The sequence below is a fragment of the Ranitomeya variabilis genome, chromosome 1, assembly GCF_051348905.1.
Source record: "Ranitomeya variabilis isolate aRanVar5 chromosome 1, aRanVar5.hap1, whole genome shotgun sequence".
In the NCBI taxonomy this organism is placed as follows: Eukaryota; Metazoa; Chordata; class Amphibia; order Anura; family Dendrobatidae; genus Ranitomeya; species Ranitomeya variabilis.
In genome coordinates, this window is record NC_135232.1 from 790,907,977 (window position 1) to 790,924,492 (window position 16,516).

The 16,516-nt window shown below is 42.8% G+C and overlaps 1 protein-coding gene across 1 annotated transcript in view; it reads right to left on the minus strand.

Moving 5' to 3' along the window:
• TIMM44 (translocase of inner mitochondrial membrane 44) overlaps positions 1-16,516 on the minus strand; it is a 102,441-nt gene that overhangs the window by 66,362 nt on the left and 19,563 nt on the right. Inside the window, exons 3-4 of the mRNA XM_077273093.1 lie at positions 8,181-8,351; positions 3,936-4,016 (exon numbers count right to left, since the gene is read on the minus strand). Of these exons, the coding sequence (XP_077129208.1) occupies positions 3,936-4,016; positions 8,181-8,351 (252 nt within the window). The remainder of the gene's footprint in view (positions 1-3,935; positions 4,017-8,180; positions 8,352-16,516) is intronic.

Genomic DNA, 16,516 nt, shown 5'->3' on the forward strand with positions numbered 1-16,516 from the left:
TGAGATTTCCGAGCATGCTCGGGTGGTTCTCCGAGTATCTTGGGCGTGATCAGAGATTATGTTTGTGTCCCCACAGCTGCATAATTTGCGGCTGCTAGACAGCCTGAATACATGTGGGGATTCCCTAACAAACAGGCAATGCCTGCATGTATTCAGGCTGTCTAGCAGCCACAAATCATGCAGCTGTGGGGACTCATATAATCTACGACACGCCCAAGATACTCGGGGAACACTTGAGCATGCTCGGAAATCTCGAGTAACGAGCATACTCGCTCATCACTAATCTTGACTCCAGTTTGGTCATTCTACGTGCATCTCCTGCTTTGCAGGATAGAGTCTGATTGTATATGTTTAGATTAAGAGTCCCGTGCATGCCTTTGTCTAACGGGACTTAGAAATAACGCATAGGAAAGTAAAGAGGCGAGTACCACTCCTAGACCCTTAAAAGGTAGGTGTTGATATTAACTTTAGCCAATGAGTAGTATATATGCTAATGCCAGCACGTATGTAGAGCTGAGCCAATGATATTGCTACAATGCATGTCCAGTAAATGCCTATATAAAGAGTGACCAATGATGCTATAATAAACAGAGTTCTGCTCTGATATTTAAGAGTGTCAGCCTGGCTATCTCTCCTTGTGCGTGCTTGGACTTTACAATGTAATCTGGAGCAGGCACAACATCTCAATGTCTCATTGCATGGTGACCACAGTATGCACAAGTGTCAATACAAGCTTTGATTAATAAACCTAACAAAAGCATGGTGCATTCAATGTAGGTAAATCAAGGTTATACATTAGTACCGTATATCAATCATGTTAATGTAAACAGACTCAGATTGACAACTCGTCATGGGATACAAATCGACGATTCATAGTCCAGCGTGATAGCAAAAGCAGTACATTTTATTAACGGAAATTACACTTGCAGGGCAGGGCTCGGAAGGGAATGAGCACCATTTTAATTTTGGAACACAAATTTGGCTGAAATAGATTGTGGGCATCATGTCACATTTACAAGGCCCCTAAAGTGCATAAACAGCAGAAATCCCCCACAAGTGACCCCATTTTGGAAACTACACCCCTCAATGATTGTATCCACAGGTGTAGTGAGCATTTTAAAGCCACAGGTATTACGCAGAATTTGATACCATTAGGTCAACATATTGATATTTTTCATGAAAATGTTTCTTTCACCCCAAATGTTTCATTTTTGCAAGAGGATAAACTAAAAAGTGGACCTCAGAGTTAGTTACCCACTTTCTTCTGAGTGCAACGATTCCCCAAATCTAAAAGTTCTGTTTAGACATACGGCAGGGCTCGGAAGGGAAGAAGCGATATTTGGTATTTAGAATGAAAATTTGGCAGGGATAGACTGCACACACAATGTCATTAGCAGAACTCCTGGTTCCCAAAACAGCAGAAACCCCCCACAAGGGACCCCATTTTGGAAACTAGACCAGCAAGGAATAAATCTAGGGATGTTAAGCATGTTGAACCCAAAAGGTGCTTCATAGAACTTTTTAAAATGTAGACGTGAAAACAAAATTAAATTTTTTCCACTAAAATACTGTTTTACAAAAAGTAATATGAGAAAATGGACCCCATAATTTGTTATCCAAGTTTACTGAACTTGGCAGTACCCCATATGTGGTTGTACACTAACGTTTGAGCACATGGCAGGGATCAGATGGGAAGGAGCGCTGCTTGACTTTTAGAATGCAGATTGTGGGTGCCATTAGCTAAGCATGTGAGGTGCCAGATCAGCAGAACCCCACAAGTGACCCCATATTGGAAACTTCACTACTTAAGGATTTCATCTGGAGAGTAGTGATTATTTTGAACACATAGGTGCCTTGCAGAATTTTATAACATTGGGTCACGGAAATATAACATTTTAGTGGAAAAATAATAATTTTTTTTTGTTTGCTGCAAAGTTTGTCAGTTACACAAGGGTTAATTGGTGAAACTAGACCCCACACTTTTATTGCACAATTTCTCTTAAATGTGGTGATGTCCCATATTTCGTTCCTAAACTACTGTTTGGTCACACGTTAGGGTTGAGAAGGAAGGAGCGCTATTTTGCTTTTGGAACATAGATGTTGCTATAATAATTTGCGGGTGACATTTCCGGAGCCTCGAAGGTGCCAGAACAGCAGAAAAGTGACCACAATATAGGAATTGCACCTCTCAATGAATTCATCTACAGTTGCAGAGACTATTTTGTAACATCCGCGCGTGGTTTTTTTTTTTTCTGGAGAATTGCAAATATGCCAGTTTAGCGCCCATACATTGTGCCCCCCATAAAGTGTATAGCCCCCTTTCACTGTCCCCAGCTTGTGCTTCTGGCTACATGCAGCCCGTAAAATTGTTAATTGGGCTCTCCCCACTACACCGTGTGCCTGCTTACTGTGGTTTAGGCCCAGTGGGGCTCAGAGAGAGGGAGACATTTGGATTTAGGAGACTAGAATTTACTGGATTTTATTTGCTGGGGCGGGAGCCATGTCACTTTTCCATTTTCCATAGTCTTTGTACACCGGTAATGTGGGAGCCCCTATATTTCCAGTGACAGATGATGAACCTGAGTGAGCGATGGTTTTGTGTGTGATGAGTTAGCGTTTTTATTGGTAGCATTTTGAGGTACATAACATTTTTCGATCGCTTCCAGAATAAGGCTGCTCACATTCTTGTGTTCTACGCTGAGCATTTGCGTCAGGATTTCTCTGTAAATCCCTCAAAAATGCGATTCAGACAAAATTCCCCGACAGAACCACCCACCATGAGGCAGATGGAGGCACTTCGTACTCAGTTTGGCATGTTCTCCGGTGGTATCCATCTTTTTAGGATGCGCCCTGCCTGTGAATACCAACCCCGCAGTGTGAATAAATCAGAAGACACTGCGGGGCTGGGAATCACAGGCAGGGCGGCCGCACAGGCGCAGTCAGCTGGACTGCATATGAGGACGGGCAGCGCTCACTGCGCCTGCACCAGGCAGGAGAAAAGAGCGCAGGCGCCGGCTCATTTCAAAACAGCAGCGAGGAGGCGGCGTCCGGCGCCAAGAAGATGTGAGTGATGGCTGTGTGGCGTCTGCAGCAGGGGGGAAAGGCCGGCATCCAGGACTGAAGAAAGGTATTTAGGACAAATTACAAAACTGATTATTTCGGCAGTTACAGCACCAATAACTGAAAGAGCCACCTTGTCAGAATGCAGCATTACTGCTGCACAAGGTGGCTCTTTTAGTTAAAAACGCCTGGGGGGGTATGAGATAAGGAATCGTATGAGATAAGGCCACTGGCATCAGGGGCTTATCTACAGCATTCTGTAATGCTGTAGATAAGCCCCCCCCCGATGTAACCTGAAAGGTAAGAAAAACAGGTTATATTATACTCACCCCGGGGGCGGTCCCGCTGCGGTCCCGGTACTATGGGCGTCGTGGTCAGGTCCGGCCCCACCCATCTTCATACGATCACGTCCTCTTCTTGTCTTCTTTCCGCGGCTCCTGCACAGGTGTACTTTGTCTTCCCTGTTGAGGGCAGAGCAAAGTACTGCAGTGAGCAGGTGCTGGGCCTCTCTGACCTTCCCCGGCGCCTGCGCACTGCAGTACTTTGCTCAACAGGGCAGACAAAGTACGCCTGCACCAGAGCCACGGCAGGAAGACAAGAAGAGGACGTCATCGTATGAAGATAGGAGGCGTCGGACCCGAACCGCGACGCCCATCGGACCGGACCGCCCCTGGGTGGGTAATATAACTTGATTTTCTTACCTTTGAGGTTACATCGGGGGCTTATCTACAGCATTACAGAATGCTGTAGATAAGCCCCTGATGCCAGTGGCCTTAGCTCATATATGACTTTTGGGGTAACAGATTCCCTTTAACATGTTAAGCTATCCTCTTCCTGCCTAGGTTAATGTATTCAGTACAGAAGTCAAATCTTACCTCTTTGACAGTGTCTGTTATTTCTTCAAACCTTTTCTTGAACACCCCAGAAGTTTTCATAGTTTCAGATTCAATTGTTTTCTGTAGTTTAAAAAAAAAAAAAAAAAAGCATTGGAGGAGATTTATTTTCTTTGCATTACTGCCAGAGCTGTGGAGTCGGTATAAAATGGACCAACTCAGAAAATATATAATAAATTGGGTACAGTAATGCAATGCATGATTTGCTCTAAATTTTCTTTTCTTTTCTCATAAGAATTTGTGAAAGTTATACTATGTCCTATAAATGTCTGTTCTGTTCCTGATCTAAGGGTCTCGGCTTTTAGTGCAGATAAATCTGTGCTGCACTTTATGTACAGGCTCAATAGTGACCAGTGCTGTGGAGTCGGAGTCAGGGAAATTGGAGTCTGAGGTTTGTCTTACCGACTCCACCGCCCTGATCATTGCATTTTTTTATTAGTATTCACTGCCATTACCTAGCTACAGTATATTTAATCTAGATTAATTTTAAATAAAGAACCAAAAACCTGAATACTTTCAGACTTGTAGGCTTTTTTTAAAGCCAAGTATAAATTAAAGGAAAAAAAAAATTTGAAATAACTACAATGTAAGAGTGCTCCCTATTAATAGACCAAGGCCTCTTGTACAGTGGTGCCTGAAAGTCTGCGAACCCTTCAGAATTTTCCTGATTTCTGCAGAATGTTAACCTAAAACTTATGCAGATCAAAAAAAAAAAAAAATGGCTCAAAATTAGTAGATTTTGTCATTTTTCATTGAGGGAGCACCTGAAGAGCCTTGATCAAGACTTACACAGAGAGTAACCGCCGCATCACACAGCGATCTGGCAGTACAGAGATGCGGTCACGTGGTGCTGGAGTGCACTAGAGAGCCACTGAAACTGGGAAAAGATGCAAACCGGTGAGTATGTTGCTGCCTTTATAACACTTACACACACGATAGTTAACAAACGGGCAAATAGTATTTCACTTAAGTGGGGTTGATCGTCACAACACATTTGAGGAAGTGTATCATGGCATGAAAAAAAGAGAATTCTGAGACTGTAGGCAATGAGTTAATGATGCTCTTTAGGCTGGAAAAGGTTACCAAACCATCTCTAAAGAGTTTAGACTACACCAATCCACAGTGTATAATTTCAAGACAATAGTTATCCTTGCCAGGAACGGTCGACCGGCAAAGATCACGCATATAATAGCCAGAGAGGTCACAAAGAAACCAATGGTAACATCTAAGCAACTAAAGGCCTCTCTCACATTAGCTAATGTTAATGAGTCTATAATCAGGAGGACACTGAACAACATTGGTAAGTATGGCAGAATTGCAAGAAAGCCACTCACCCCCTGCCAACACTCCTCAAAAGAACATTGCTGCCCATATGCAGTTTGCTAAAGATCACTAGGACAAGCCAGAAACCTATTGAAACAATGCTTTATTGATGCAAATGCCCAAAATAGAGCTTTTTGGTTTAGATGAGAAACGTTGTGCTTGGGGATAGAAGAACATTGCAATGGAGTATGAAAATCTCAAACCATCTGTGAAACAAGGTGGTCGTATTATCGTTGTTTTGGCTTGCTTTGCTGTATTCGTGCTAGGGTGGATTACCACCATTGATGGAACAATGAATTATGAATTTTATGAGCAAATTCTAAAAGAAAATATCAGGACATTCCACAATGAGCTAAATTTCAAGAGAAAATGGAGAACGCAGCAAGACAACAACCCAAAGTACAGAAGTTAAGACTTCAAAATTATGGTTAAAAAAAAGAATTAAAGTTTTAGAATGACCAAGTCAAAGTTCTGACCTTAATCATAATAGAAATGTTATGGAAGGACCTGAAGTGAGCAGATGGGGGAAAACTAATGAACGCAACAGAGTTGAAGCTGTTTTGTAGGGAGTAAAGAGCTAAAATTCCTCAAAGCCAATGTGTAGGACAAATCAACAATTTAAAAGTCTAGATGCAACTAAGTAAAGTCTAGAAGCAGTTTTTGCTTCACAAGGGTTAATGCCAAAATACTGCAACCAAAGATTCACGTACTTTTGTCCACTCACAGACATGATAGTGGATCATTTTCCTCAATAAAAAATGACAATGGCCAACATTTTTGACTCATTTGTTTGACTTGTTTCTCCATTTACCGTACTTTTTTTTACTTTTGTGAAAATCGGATGTACTTTTAAGGCAAATTTATGCAGAAATATGAAAAACTAACGGGTTCACAAATTTTCAGGAACCAATGCAAGTAATTTTTAAATTACCTTTAGGATGATAAAAATGATTAAACACAGTGACTGACAATGCTAAAGTAAAAGTCTATTTCATATCTTTAATAACTGGTTATTGGCTAACAAAATAGAGTATTTTAATAAATGTGGATAAGAAGAATCAGGAGTAAATATTATGATGAAAAAAAAGAGAAAAAAAAAAAATTGAAAACATTTTAACCCCTTTCTGCCAGCTGACGGAATAGTACGTTAGCTGGCAGATCCTCTGCTTTGAGGTGGGCTCCGGCGGTGATCTATTTTATCTATCAATAAAAACAAAGGATTAACCTGACCGCTAAATGGCGTAGCAAGAAAAAAAATCAAAACACCAAAATTACGTTTTTTTTGTCGCCGCGACATTGCATTAAAATGTAATTACGGGGGCGATCAAAAGAACGTATCTACACCAAAATGGTTGTAGAAAAGCCGCAGAGACACCATCACGTGTTTCTCAACGCAAGCAATGAATAGCCAGGTCTTTCACCGGGAAGGAACAACCACGGGAAGGGCAGCATCCAATAAAGGAAAACCACCTATGCCAAAACATGGTATCCATCCACAGACAGCTGTTTCGGGGTATTTGCCCCTCATCAGTGTGGAGTGGGAAACTGGCTATTAGGAGCAGTGCCTAGTTAAAAGGACTATAAACATAAGGATGAATGACCTCGGGGAGATCAAAACATCCAACACCGCGGAGACACCATCACGTGTTTCTCAACGCAGTGATCCAGAACACTGCCCCCATCCCTTATGGGAAATATGCAAATGCATGCTTTTTCCGAGGTCATTCATCCTTATGTTTATAGTCCTTTTCACTAGGCACTGCTCCCTGCTCCTAGTAGCCAGTTTCCTACTCCACACTGATGAGGGGCAAATACCCCAAAACAGCTGTCTGTGGATGGATACCATGTTTTGGCATAGGTGGTTTTCCTTTATTGGATGCTGCCCTTCCTGTGGTTGTTCCTTCCCGGTGAAAAACCTGGCTATTCATTGCTTGCGTTGAGAAACACGTGATGGTGTCTCTGCGGCTTTTCTACATGCATTTGCATATTTCCCATAAGGGATGGGGGCAGTGTTCTGGATCACTGCGTTGAGAAACACGTGATGGTGTCTCCGCGGTGTTGGGTGTTTTGATCTTCCCGAGGTCATTCAGCCTTATGTTTATACACCAAAATGGTATCATTAAAAACACCAGCTCGGCACGCAAAAAATAAGCCCTCACCTGACCCCAGATCACGAAAATTGGAGATGCTACGGGTATCGGAAAATCGCGCAATTTATTTATTTTTTTTTAAGCAAACTTTGGAATTTTTTTTCACCACTTAGATAAAAAATAACCTAGACATGATAGGTGTCTATGAACTCGTAATGACCTGGAGAATCATAATGGCAGGTTAGTTTTAGTATTTGGTGAACCCAGCAAAAAAGCCAAACAAAAGACAAGTGTGAGATTGCACTTTTTTGCAATTTCATCACACTTGGATTTTTTTCCCGTTTTGCTGTTACACGGCATGGTAAAACCAATGGTATCGTTCAAAAGTACATCTCGTCCCGCAAAAAATAAGCCCTCACATGGCCATATTGACGGAAAAATAAAAAAAGTTATGGCTCTGGGAAGGAGGGGAGCGAAAAACGAAAACACGGAAAAAGCTCCGGGGGTGAAGGGGTTAATGCTTTCTTGTATCTTTTATATTATGAGGATTGCCTGTCCAGGACAACACATACTCAGAAGCATTACAATGGCTTATGGGTAGCAGAGGGAAGAGAAAAAATAAATAAAAACTCGAGGGAAAAGAAAGAAATTCCTAAGAACCCTACTTTTATAAATCAAGAACATTTCAACGTGATATAGTGTATTGTGGGTTCATGTCTAAAATATAGGGAATGCTCGATAAACCCTAGAAAACGTGCAAGAAGAGAAGCATTAAGGAATAGAAGCAACTGGGCAGCATACACGGAAAACATACAAATTTCCTGCGAGCTTGTTGTAGAGCATCAGACTCCTCAAATTTCTTAGCTTCTTCTCTAAACTTCTTTATATTTTCTTTCATTTCTTTGTTTTTTGAAAGCTCCTGCTTGATGTCATTAAGAAGGCTTGCGAGGAATCCTCGTCTTCCTTGAGATGAATAACAGCGCAACTAACAGTTAAAACAAAAGTTAGATATTAATAAAAGGCTAAAGAGTCATCTTATAAAATACTATGCAGTGCATAACCAAGAACTGTAGACAGAATATGCTACTACGTTTATTACGATAAAGGGACTCTTGACACAGAACGACTGTTCAAACCCAGTACCGGCGCTCGGTGAACCATGGCGTGGCCAAACATTTCAGAGCATCTTCCTATCTACTGGTTTTCCATCTATGTTGGCCTTCCTCTGGCACACTTAAATGTTTGGCCAAGCCAAGGGTGCACCGAGTACCTGTACTTGGTTTGAACAGTCATTCTGTGCTGACTGAGTCCATTTAAAGGGATTCTCTCAGCACAGAATGACTGTTGAAACCAAGTACAGGCGCTCTGTGCCAATAATTTATCTGCACCGTCCCACCTGTTGGCTTCCATCCATCTGCACCCTTTGCTGGCTCTATGAAGCCAGAGCTGTCAATCAAAGAAGGGGTGGCAATAAATGAACAAGCAGCAGGCGGGAAGGTGTATTTAAACGATTGGCCACCATGAAGCACCAGCGGCGGGCTTAGTTTGAACATAAGAATGATAAAGTTGCACCCTGAAATTCTAAGAATGGTAACTTTACAGTATTGGAACTGCATTGCTGCCACAGAAGAAGGGAAAATGCTACATTATGTACATATGGAATATTGAAAAATAAAACTGCAATATTACTATGAAAAATTAAAGTAAAAAGGAAGGTACTTCGTGCATAGATGGGCCAATATATATGCGCCCAACAGCCAACGTCACGGCGTCCTTCATTGTTGGGACCCTGTCCTGATAAGACACCTCTCCTGGACAAGAAACCTACAATTTATGGGGCAGGAAGGAACCAGCTAGTTACTTAAAACCACCTGAGGCTGATGGGAGTAGGAGTGCATGTCCAAAAGTTTTGCTACTGATAGAAAAAAATGATCAGCACACCCAGACTAGGGTGTACAGGTGCCAACAAAATATAACTATTTTTCCAATATTCCAGAATTACATAATGTAGTGTTTTTTTATTTTCTATGGCAGTAATGCTATTTCAATATTCTTACGTTGTTATTCTTAGCAATTCAGGGTGCAAGTCTATGTTTTCTTGTAGTTACATTTTTTTAGTTGGCACCTGTACACACTAGTGTGGATGTGCTGGTCATTTCTTTTCCTACCACTTAGTTTGAACAGTCATTTTGTGCTAAGGAAAAACATACCATCTGCCACATACACACACACACAATATGGCCAAAAGTTACTGGAAACACTTCTAAATTTTGAGTTTGGATGTGAGGATTCAAACACACCTAACATATAAACTGAAGAATAAAATTATGAATCTCCATAGCCATACATTAGTAGTAGTATAGATCCCACTGACTAAGAATGGCAGTGTCGCATGACGCCATCTTTGCCAAATAAGTTAGTGACGTTTCTAATCTGCTAGGTCATTTTGGTCAAATGTGCTACCATTGTGAAGTGACAACAGGTCATCAAACCCTACAACTCCAGTATAAGGATTAGGGCCACTCTGGAAACTGCTGTAGGGAAGCTGTCCTCCATAGCTGGGGGAATTCTGTACTACAACTGATTAACTACATGGAAACTGTGAGAAGTCTTTTACTCTTAAGATCTAACACATGCAGGCTATTTTGAGGATGTGGACACTTGTGAAACAGTAAAAATATATATATTTTTACTCATGTTAATTGCCTCTGGTAATGTGATTGGATACATTAGCCTAGAGCAGAGTTTCCTAAATTCCAGTGCTTGTGGCCAACAGATCTTGTTTTCAGGCTTTCCTTAGTATTGCAGTTTCCGATGTCTTGATAATTCCATACTGAGGAAATCCTGATGTGTTGGGGCTGTAGAGACTGGAGATCGGGAAATTCAGATGTGGGGGTCACGTCACCATTTATTGTTGCGGCCAGTGCAGAACATCTTTTATACAATAAGGTTAAGAATCGGCATTTTGCTGCAAGGTTGTGGTTCACGATAGGTGCAGAAAAAAGGGCAACATGGTTGTTACATCTGAATAAACACACAGGCTACAGTGAAACTTTTTATAGTGCTACAGATTGATTTGTGTTGCTACATTTCCCGCCCCACCTGACATCAGGCACAGATACACACTTCTGTATGCTGGAGATGTGCAGTTGCCTCAGCACCCATGCCATGCCAGCATAGTATTGTCTATGGGCTTAAAGGCAATCTGCCACTAGGATCAACCCTCCTCAACTGTCTATATGGGCATGTACTGTAGGTCATATACATTCATTACATGTCTCACACTGATAACTCCTCCTTTCATTTATAATGATCTCTGGAGGCAGATTCTAGGGAAGATCTTGTCCTGCCCATAGATCTTAACAGCTCATTTACATATTAAGAAAATGTGGATTTCTCTGGAATAAGACAGCGGATCGCTGATATCAAGTTATCGTCGTATTCAATTTTTAATGACCTGTTTGCCCATATAGACGACTTCGAAGGGTTGATTTTACTTACAGATTCCCTTTCATTTTAATGTATTGGACTCGTACACTATACTCTCTGGGCTTGGTACAGAAGTGATGGCAACCATACTATCCAACATGCACTGCAGGTGCATCTCTCCAAGTGGTGTGCCAATGGTAGTCCTGCCAATTCTGCTGCTGGCAAATGCTAATCAAAATATTGTGCTGGGCTGTGAGCACTGGTCCCACTCTAGGACATGCCTCATGCTATCCTTGTGGAGTCTGGTTTCTGAAAGTTTGGTAGTTTGGTCAGATATATGCACACCAGAAGACTGCTGGAGGTCATATTGCATGGCTCTGGCAACATTCCTTCTGTTTTTGCAGACATAAAGGAGAAGGGACTGATCCTGATGCCCTTCTATGGTCCTGTACAGCTCTACTGGTATTAAAGCCCATGTCCTGGTATCTGCTCCATGCTCTTGAGACTCTGTTGGGAGACACAGAGAAGAAAATCTTCTTGCGATGGTAGGCATGGAGGTGCCATCTTTGAGGAGTTGGACTACCTTAGCAGTTTAACCCCTTCCCGACCTGTGACACAGCGTATACATCATGAAAGTCGGTGCCAATCCGACCTGTGACACATGCTGTGTCACAGAATGATCGCGTTCCTGCAGATCAGGTGAAAGGGTTAACTGAAATTTCACCCGCACTGCAGAACAGGAGGAGCTGTACTTGAGCCCAGGGGGGAAGTGGGGAAGCCCCCATCAATCCCCCCCCCTCGTGGCTACGATTGGCTGTTGAAAGTGACTTTCACTTTCAATCAGAGCAATAGTAATATTTCACCAATGAAACTTGGTGAAATATTACAATCCAGCCATGGCTGATGTTGCAATATCATCGGCCATGGCTGGAGACCGAGATCTGCCCCCGCCACCGACTGACGGCGGCGATCTCCCGCCACCGTCAGTCTTTCCTCCCCTCCGTCCTGTCCTCCGCTGCCCTCCTCTCCCCTGCCGTCCGATCTCAACGCCCCCTGTACCTCCCGAGTACCGGTGTCCCTCCCGGTGTCCTTCCGTCTTCCTCCATGGGCGCCGCCATCCAAAATCTGCCGGCCAGCAGATTTCATTCATTCATTCATTCATTCATTCATTCCAGGTACATTTTGATCACTGTGATAGAACCTATCACAGTGATCAAAATAATAAAAATAGTAAATAACCCCCCCCCTTTATCACCCCCATAGGTAGGGAAAATAATGAAATAAAGAAAATATTTTTATTTTTCCACTAGGGTTAGGGTTGGAATCAGGGTTAGAATTAGGGCTAGGGTTGGAATTAGGCTATGTGCACACGGTGCGAGTTTGGCTGCGGTTTGGCCGCTGCGGATTCGTAGCAGTTTTCTATCACGTTTACAGTACCATGTAAACCTATGGAAAACCAAATCCGCTGTGCCCATGGTGCGGAAAATACCGCGCGGAAACGCTGCGCTGTATTTTCCGCAGCATGTCAATTCTTTGAGCGGAATCCACAGCGTTTTACACCTGTTCCTCAATACGAATCCGCAGGTGAAATCCGGACAAAAAACATTGGAAATCTGCGGTAAGTCTGCAGTGCGTTTTACCTGCGGATTTTTCAAAAACGGTGCGGAAAAATCCGCACACGAATCCGCAACATAGGCTCATAGCCTTAGGGTTAGGGTTGGAATTAGGGTTAAGATTAGGGTTAGGGGTGTGTTGGGGTTAGGGTTAGGCTTGTGGTTATGGTTGGGATTAGGTTTAGGGGTCTGTTGGGGTTAGGGTTGTGGTTAGGATTAGGGGTGTGTTGGGGTTAGGGTTGTGATTAGGGTTATGGTTAGAGTTGGGATTAGGGTTAGGGGTGTGTTGGGGTTAGTGTTGGAACTGAGGGCTTTCCACTGTTTAGGCACATCAGGGGGTGACATGGCCAAACGTGACATGGCGCCACCATTGATTCCAGCCAATCTTGCATTCAAAAAGTCAAATGGTGCTCCCTCTCTGTGGTTTACCCCCACATATGGGTTAGCAGTGTACTCAGGACAAACTGGACAACAACTATTGGGGACCAATTTCTCCTGTTACCCTTGGGAAAATTTAAAATTGCGGGCTAAAAAAAATCATTTTTTTTGATGATTTTTTATTTTCACAGCTCTGCGTGATAAACTTCTGAGAAGCACTTGGGGGTTCAAAGTGCTCACCACACATCTAGATAAGTTCCTTGGGGGGTCTAGTTTCCAAAATGTGGTCACTTGTGGGGGGTTTCTACTGTTTAGGCACATCAGGGGCTCTGCAAATGCAATGTGACGCCTGCAGACCATTCCATCAAAGTCTGCATTCCAAAACGTCACTACTTCCCTTCCGAGCCCTGACGTGTGCCCAAACAGTGGTTTCCCTCCCCCACATACGGGGTATCAGCATACTCAGGACAAACTGGACAACAACTTTTGGGGTCCAATTTCTTCTGTTACCCTTGTGAAAATAAAAAATCATTTTTGAGGAAAAAAATAATGTTTTTTTATTTTCACGGCTCTGCATTTATTAACTCCTGTGAAGCACTTGGGGGTTCAAAGTGCTCACCACACATCTAGATTAGTTCCTTGGGGGGTCTAGTTTCCAAAATGGGGTCACTTGTGGGGGACCTCCAATGTTTAGGCACACAGGGGCTCTCCAAACGCGACATGGTGTCCGCTAAAGATTGGAGCCAATTTTTCATTCAAAAAGTCAAATGGCGCTCCTTCCCCTCCGAGCCCTGTCGTGCGCCCAAACAGTGGTTCCCCCCCTACATATGGGGTATTGGCGTACTCAAGACAAATTGGACAACAACTTTTGGGGTCCAGTTTCTCCTTTTACCCTTGGGAAAATAAAACAATTGTTGCTAAAATATGATTTTTGTGACTAAAAAGTTAAATGTTCATTTTTTCCGTCCATGTTGCTTCTGCTGCTGTGAAGCACCTGAAGAGTTAATAAACTTCTTGAATGTGGTTTTGAGCACCTTGAGGGGTGCAGTTTTTAGAATGGTGTCACTTTTGGGTATTTTCAGCCATATAGAACCCTCAAACTGACTTAAGATGTGAGGTGGTCCCTAAAAAAAAATTGTTTTGTAAATTTTGTTGTAAAAATGAGAAATCGCTGGTCAAATTTTAACCCTTAGAACTTCCTAGCAAAAAAAAAAATTTGGTTCCAAAATTGTGCTGATGTAAAGTAGACATGTGGGTAATGTTATTTATTAACTATTTTGTGTCACATAACTCTCTGGTTTAACAGAATAAAAATTCAAAATTTGAAAATTACAAAATTTTCTAAATTTTCGCCAAATTTCCATTTTTTTCACAAATAAACACAAATATTATTGACTTAAATTTACCACTAACATGAAGCCCAATATGTGACAAAAAACCATCTCAGATCGCTACGATCCGTTGAAGCGTTCCTGAGTTATTACTTCATAAAGGGACACTGGTCAGAATTGCAAAAAAATGGCCAGGTCATTAGGGTCAAAATAGGCTGGGTCATGAAGGGGTTAAACGGGCTGCATGTATCATCTCATGCTGGAAGTAGTGTCAAGGACACATGCAAAAATGCAAAACTTGAGAAGAAACAGTCAAGAAGAATAAAGGTACCTTCACACGAAACGACTTTGTAACGATATCGCTAGCGATCCGTGACGTTGCAGCGTCCTCGCTAGCAATATCGTTTAGTTTGACACGCAGCAGCGATCAGGATCCTGCTGTGATGTCGCTGGTCGCTGAATAAAGTCCAGAACTTTATTTGGTCGTCCGATCGCCATGTATCGTTGTGTTTGAAAGCAAAAGCAACGATACCAGCGATGTTTTACACTGGTAACCAGGGTAAACATCGGGTTGCTAAGCGCAGGGCCGCGCTTAGTAACCCGATGTTTACCCTGGTTACCAGCGTAAAAGTAAAAAAAACAAACAGTACATACTCACCTGCGCGTCCCCCAGCGTCTGCTTCCTGACACTTACTGAGCGCCGGCCCTAAAGTGAAAGTGAAAGCACAGCGGTGACGTCACCGCTGTGCTGTTAGGGCTGGAGCTCAGTCAGTGTCAGGAAGCAGACGCTGGGGGACGCGCAGGTGAGTATGTACGGTTTGTTTTTTTTACTTTTACGCTGGTAACCAGGGTAAACATCGGGTTACTAAGCGCGGCCCTGCGCTTAGCAACCCGATGTTTACCCTGGTTACCCGGGGACCTCGGCATCGTTGGTCGCTGGAGAGCGGTCTGTGTGACAGCTCCCCAGCGATCAAACAGCGACGCTGCAGCGATCGGCATCGTTGTCGCTATCGCTGCAGCGTCGCTTCGTGTGAAGGTACCTTAAGGTGAGAGGAACAGTCTGTGGCGGCCACCACCTGCAAAGCCATCCCCCTCTTTTTGGGTGTCATCTATATTGATATCCTACAGACATTAAATGTACAGTTTACGGTGTTGCCTGGCCACTATAAAAGCTGGTCATTCGTCACTACATAAAAGTTTAAGCTAAACATTAGAACCAGCTCAAAATAGGATTTCCACATCTAGCCAACTGTGCTTAACCCCTTCACCCCCGGAGCTTTTTTCGTTTTTCGCTCCCCTCCTTCCCAGAGCCATAACTTTTTAATTTTTCCGTCAATATGGCCATGTGAGGGCTTATTTTTTGTGGGACGAGATGTACTTTTGAACGATACCATTGGTTTTACCATGCTGTGTAACAGAAAACGGGAAAAAAATTCCAAGTGCGATGAAATTGCAAAAAAAGTGCAATCTCACACTTGTTTTTAGTTTGGCTTTTTTGCTAGGTTCACTAAATGCTAAAACTGACCTGCCATTATGATTCTCCAGGTCATTACGAGTTCATGGACACCAAACATGTCTAGGTTCTCTTTTATCTAAGTGGTAAAAAAAAATCCAAAGTTTGCTTAAAAAAAAAAAAAAAAAAATTGCGCCATTTTCCGATACTTGTAGCGTCTCCAATTTTCGTGATCTGGGGTCGGCCGAGGGCTTATTTTTTGTGTGCCGAGCTGGCGTTTGTAATGATACCATTTTGGTGTAGATACGTTCTTTTGATCGCCTGTTATTGCATTTTAATACAATGTCGCGGTGACCAAAAAAAACATAATTTTGGCGTTGATTTTTTTTCTCGCTACGCCATTTAGTGATCAGGTTAATCCTTTGTTTTTATTGATAGATCGGGCGATTCTGAACGCGGCAATACCAAATATGTGTAGGTTTGATTTTTTTTTTATTGTTTTATTTTGATTGGGTCGAAAGGGGGGTGATTTGAACTTTTATATATTTTTTTATATTTTTAAGCACTTTTTTTTTTTTATTTTGGCATGCTTCAATAGCCTCCCATAGGAGGCTAGAAGCATGCACAACTCGATCGCCTCTGCTACATAGAGGTGAAGCACAGATCACCTCTATGTAGCAGAAATGCAGGGTTGCTTTGAACGCCGACCACAGGGTGGCGCTCAAAGCAATCGGCCATCAACAACCATAGAGGTCTCAAAGAGACCTCTGGTTGTTATGGCATTGCACCGATGACCCTGATCATGTGACGGGGGTCAGCGGTGCGAGAATTTCCGGCCGCGCGGCCGGGAGCGCTAGTTAAATGCCGCTGTCAGCGCTTGACAGCGGCATTTAACTAGTTAATGGGCGCGGGCGGATCGCGATTCCACTCGCGCTCATTGCGCGCA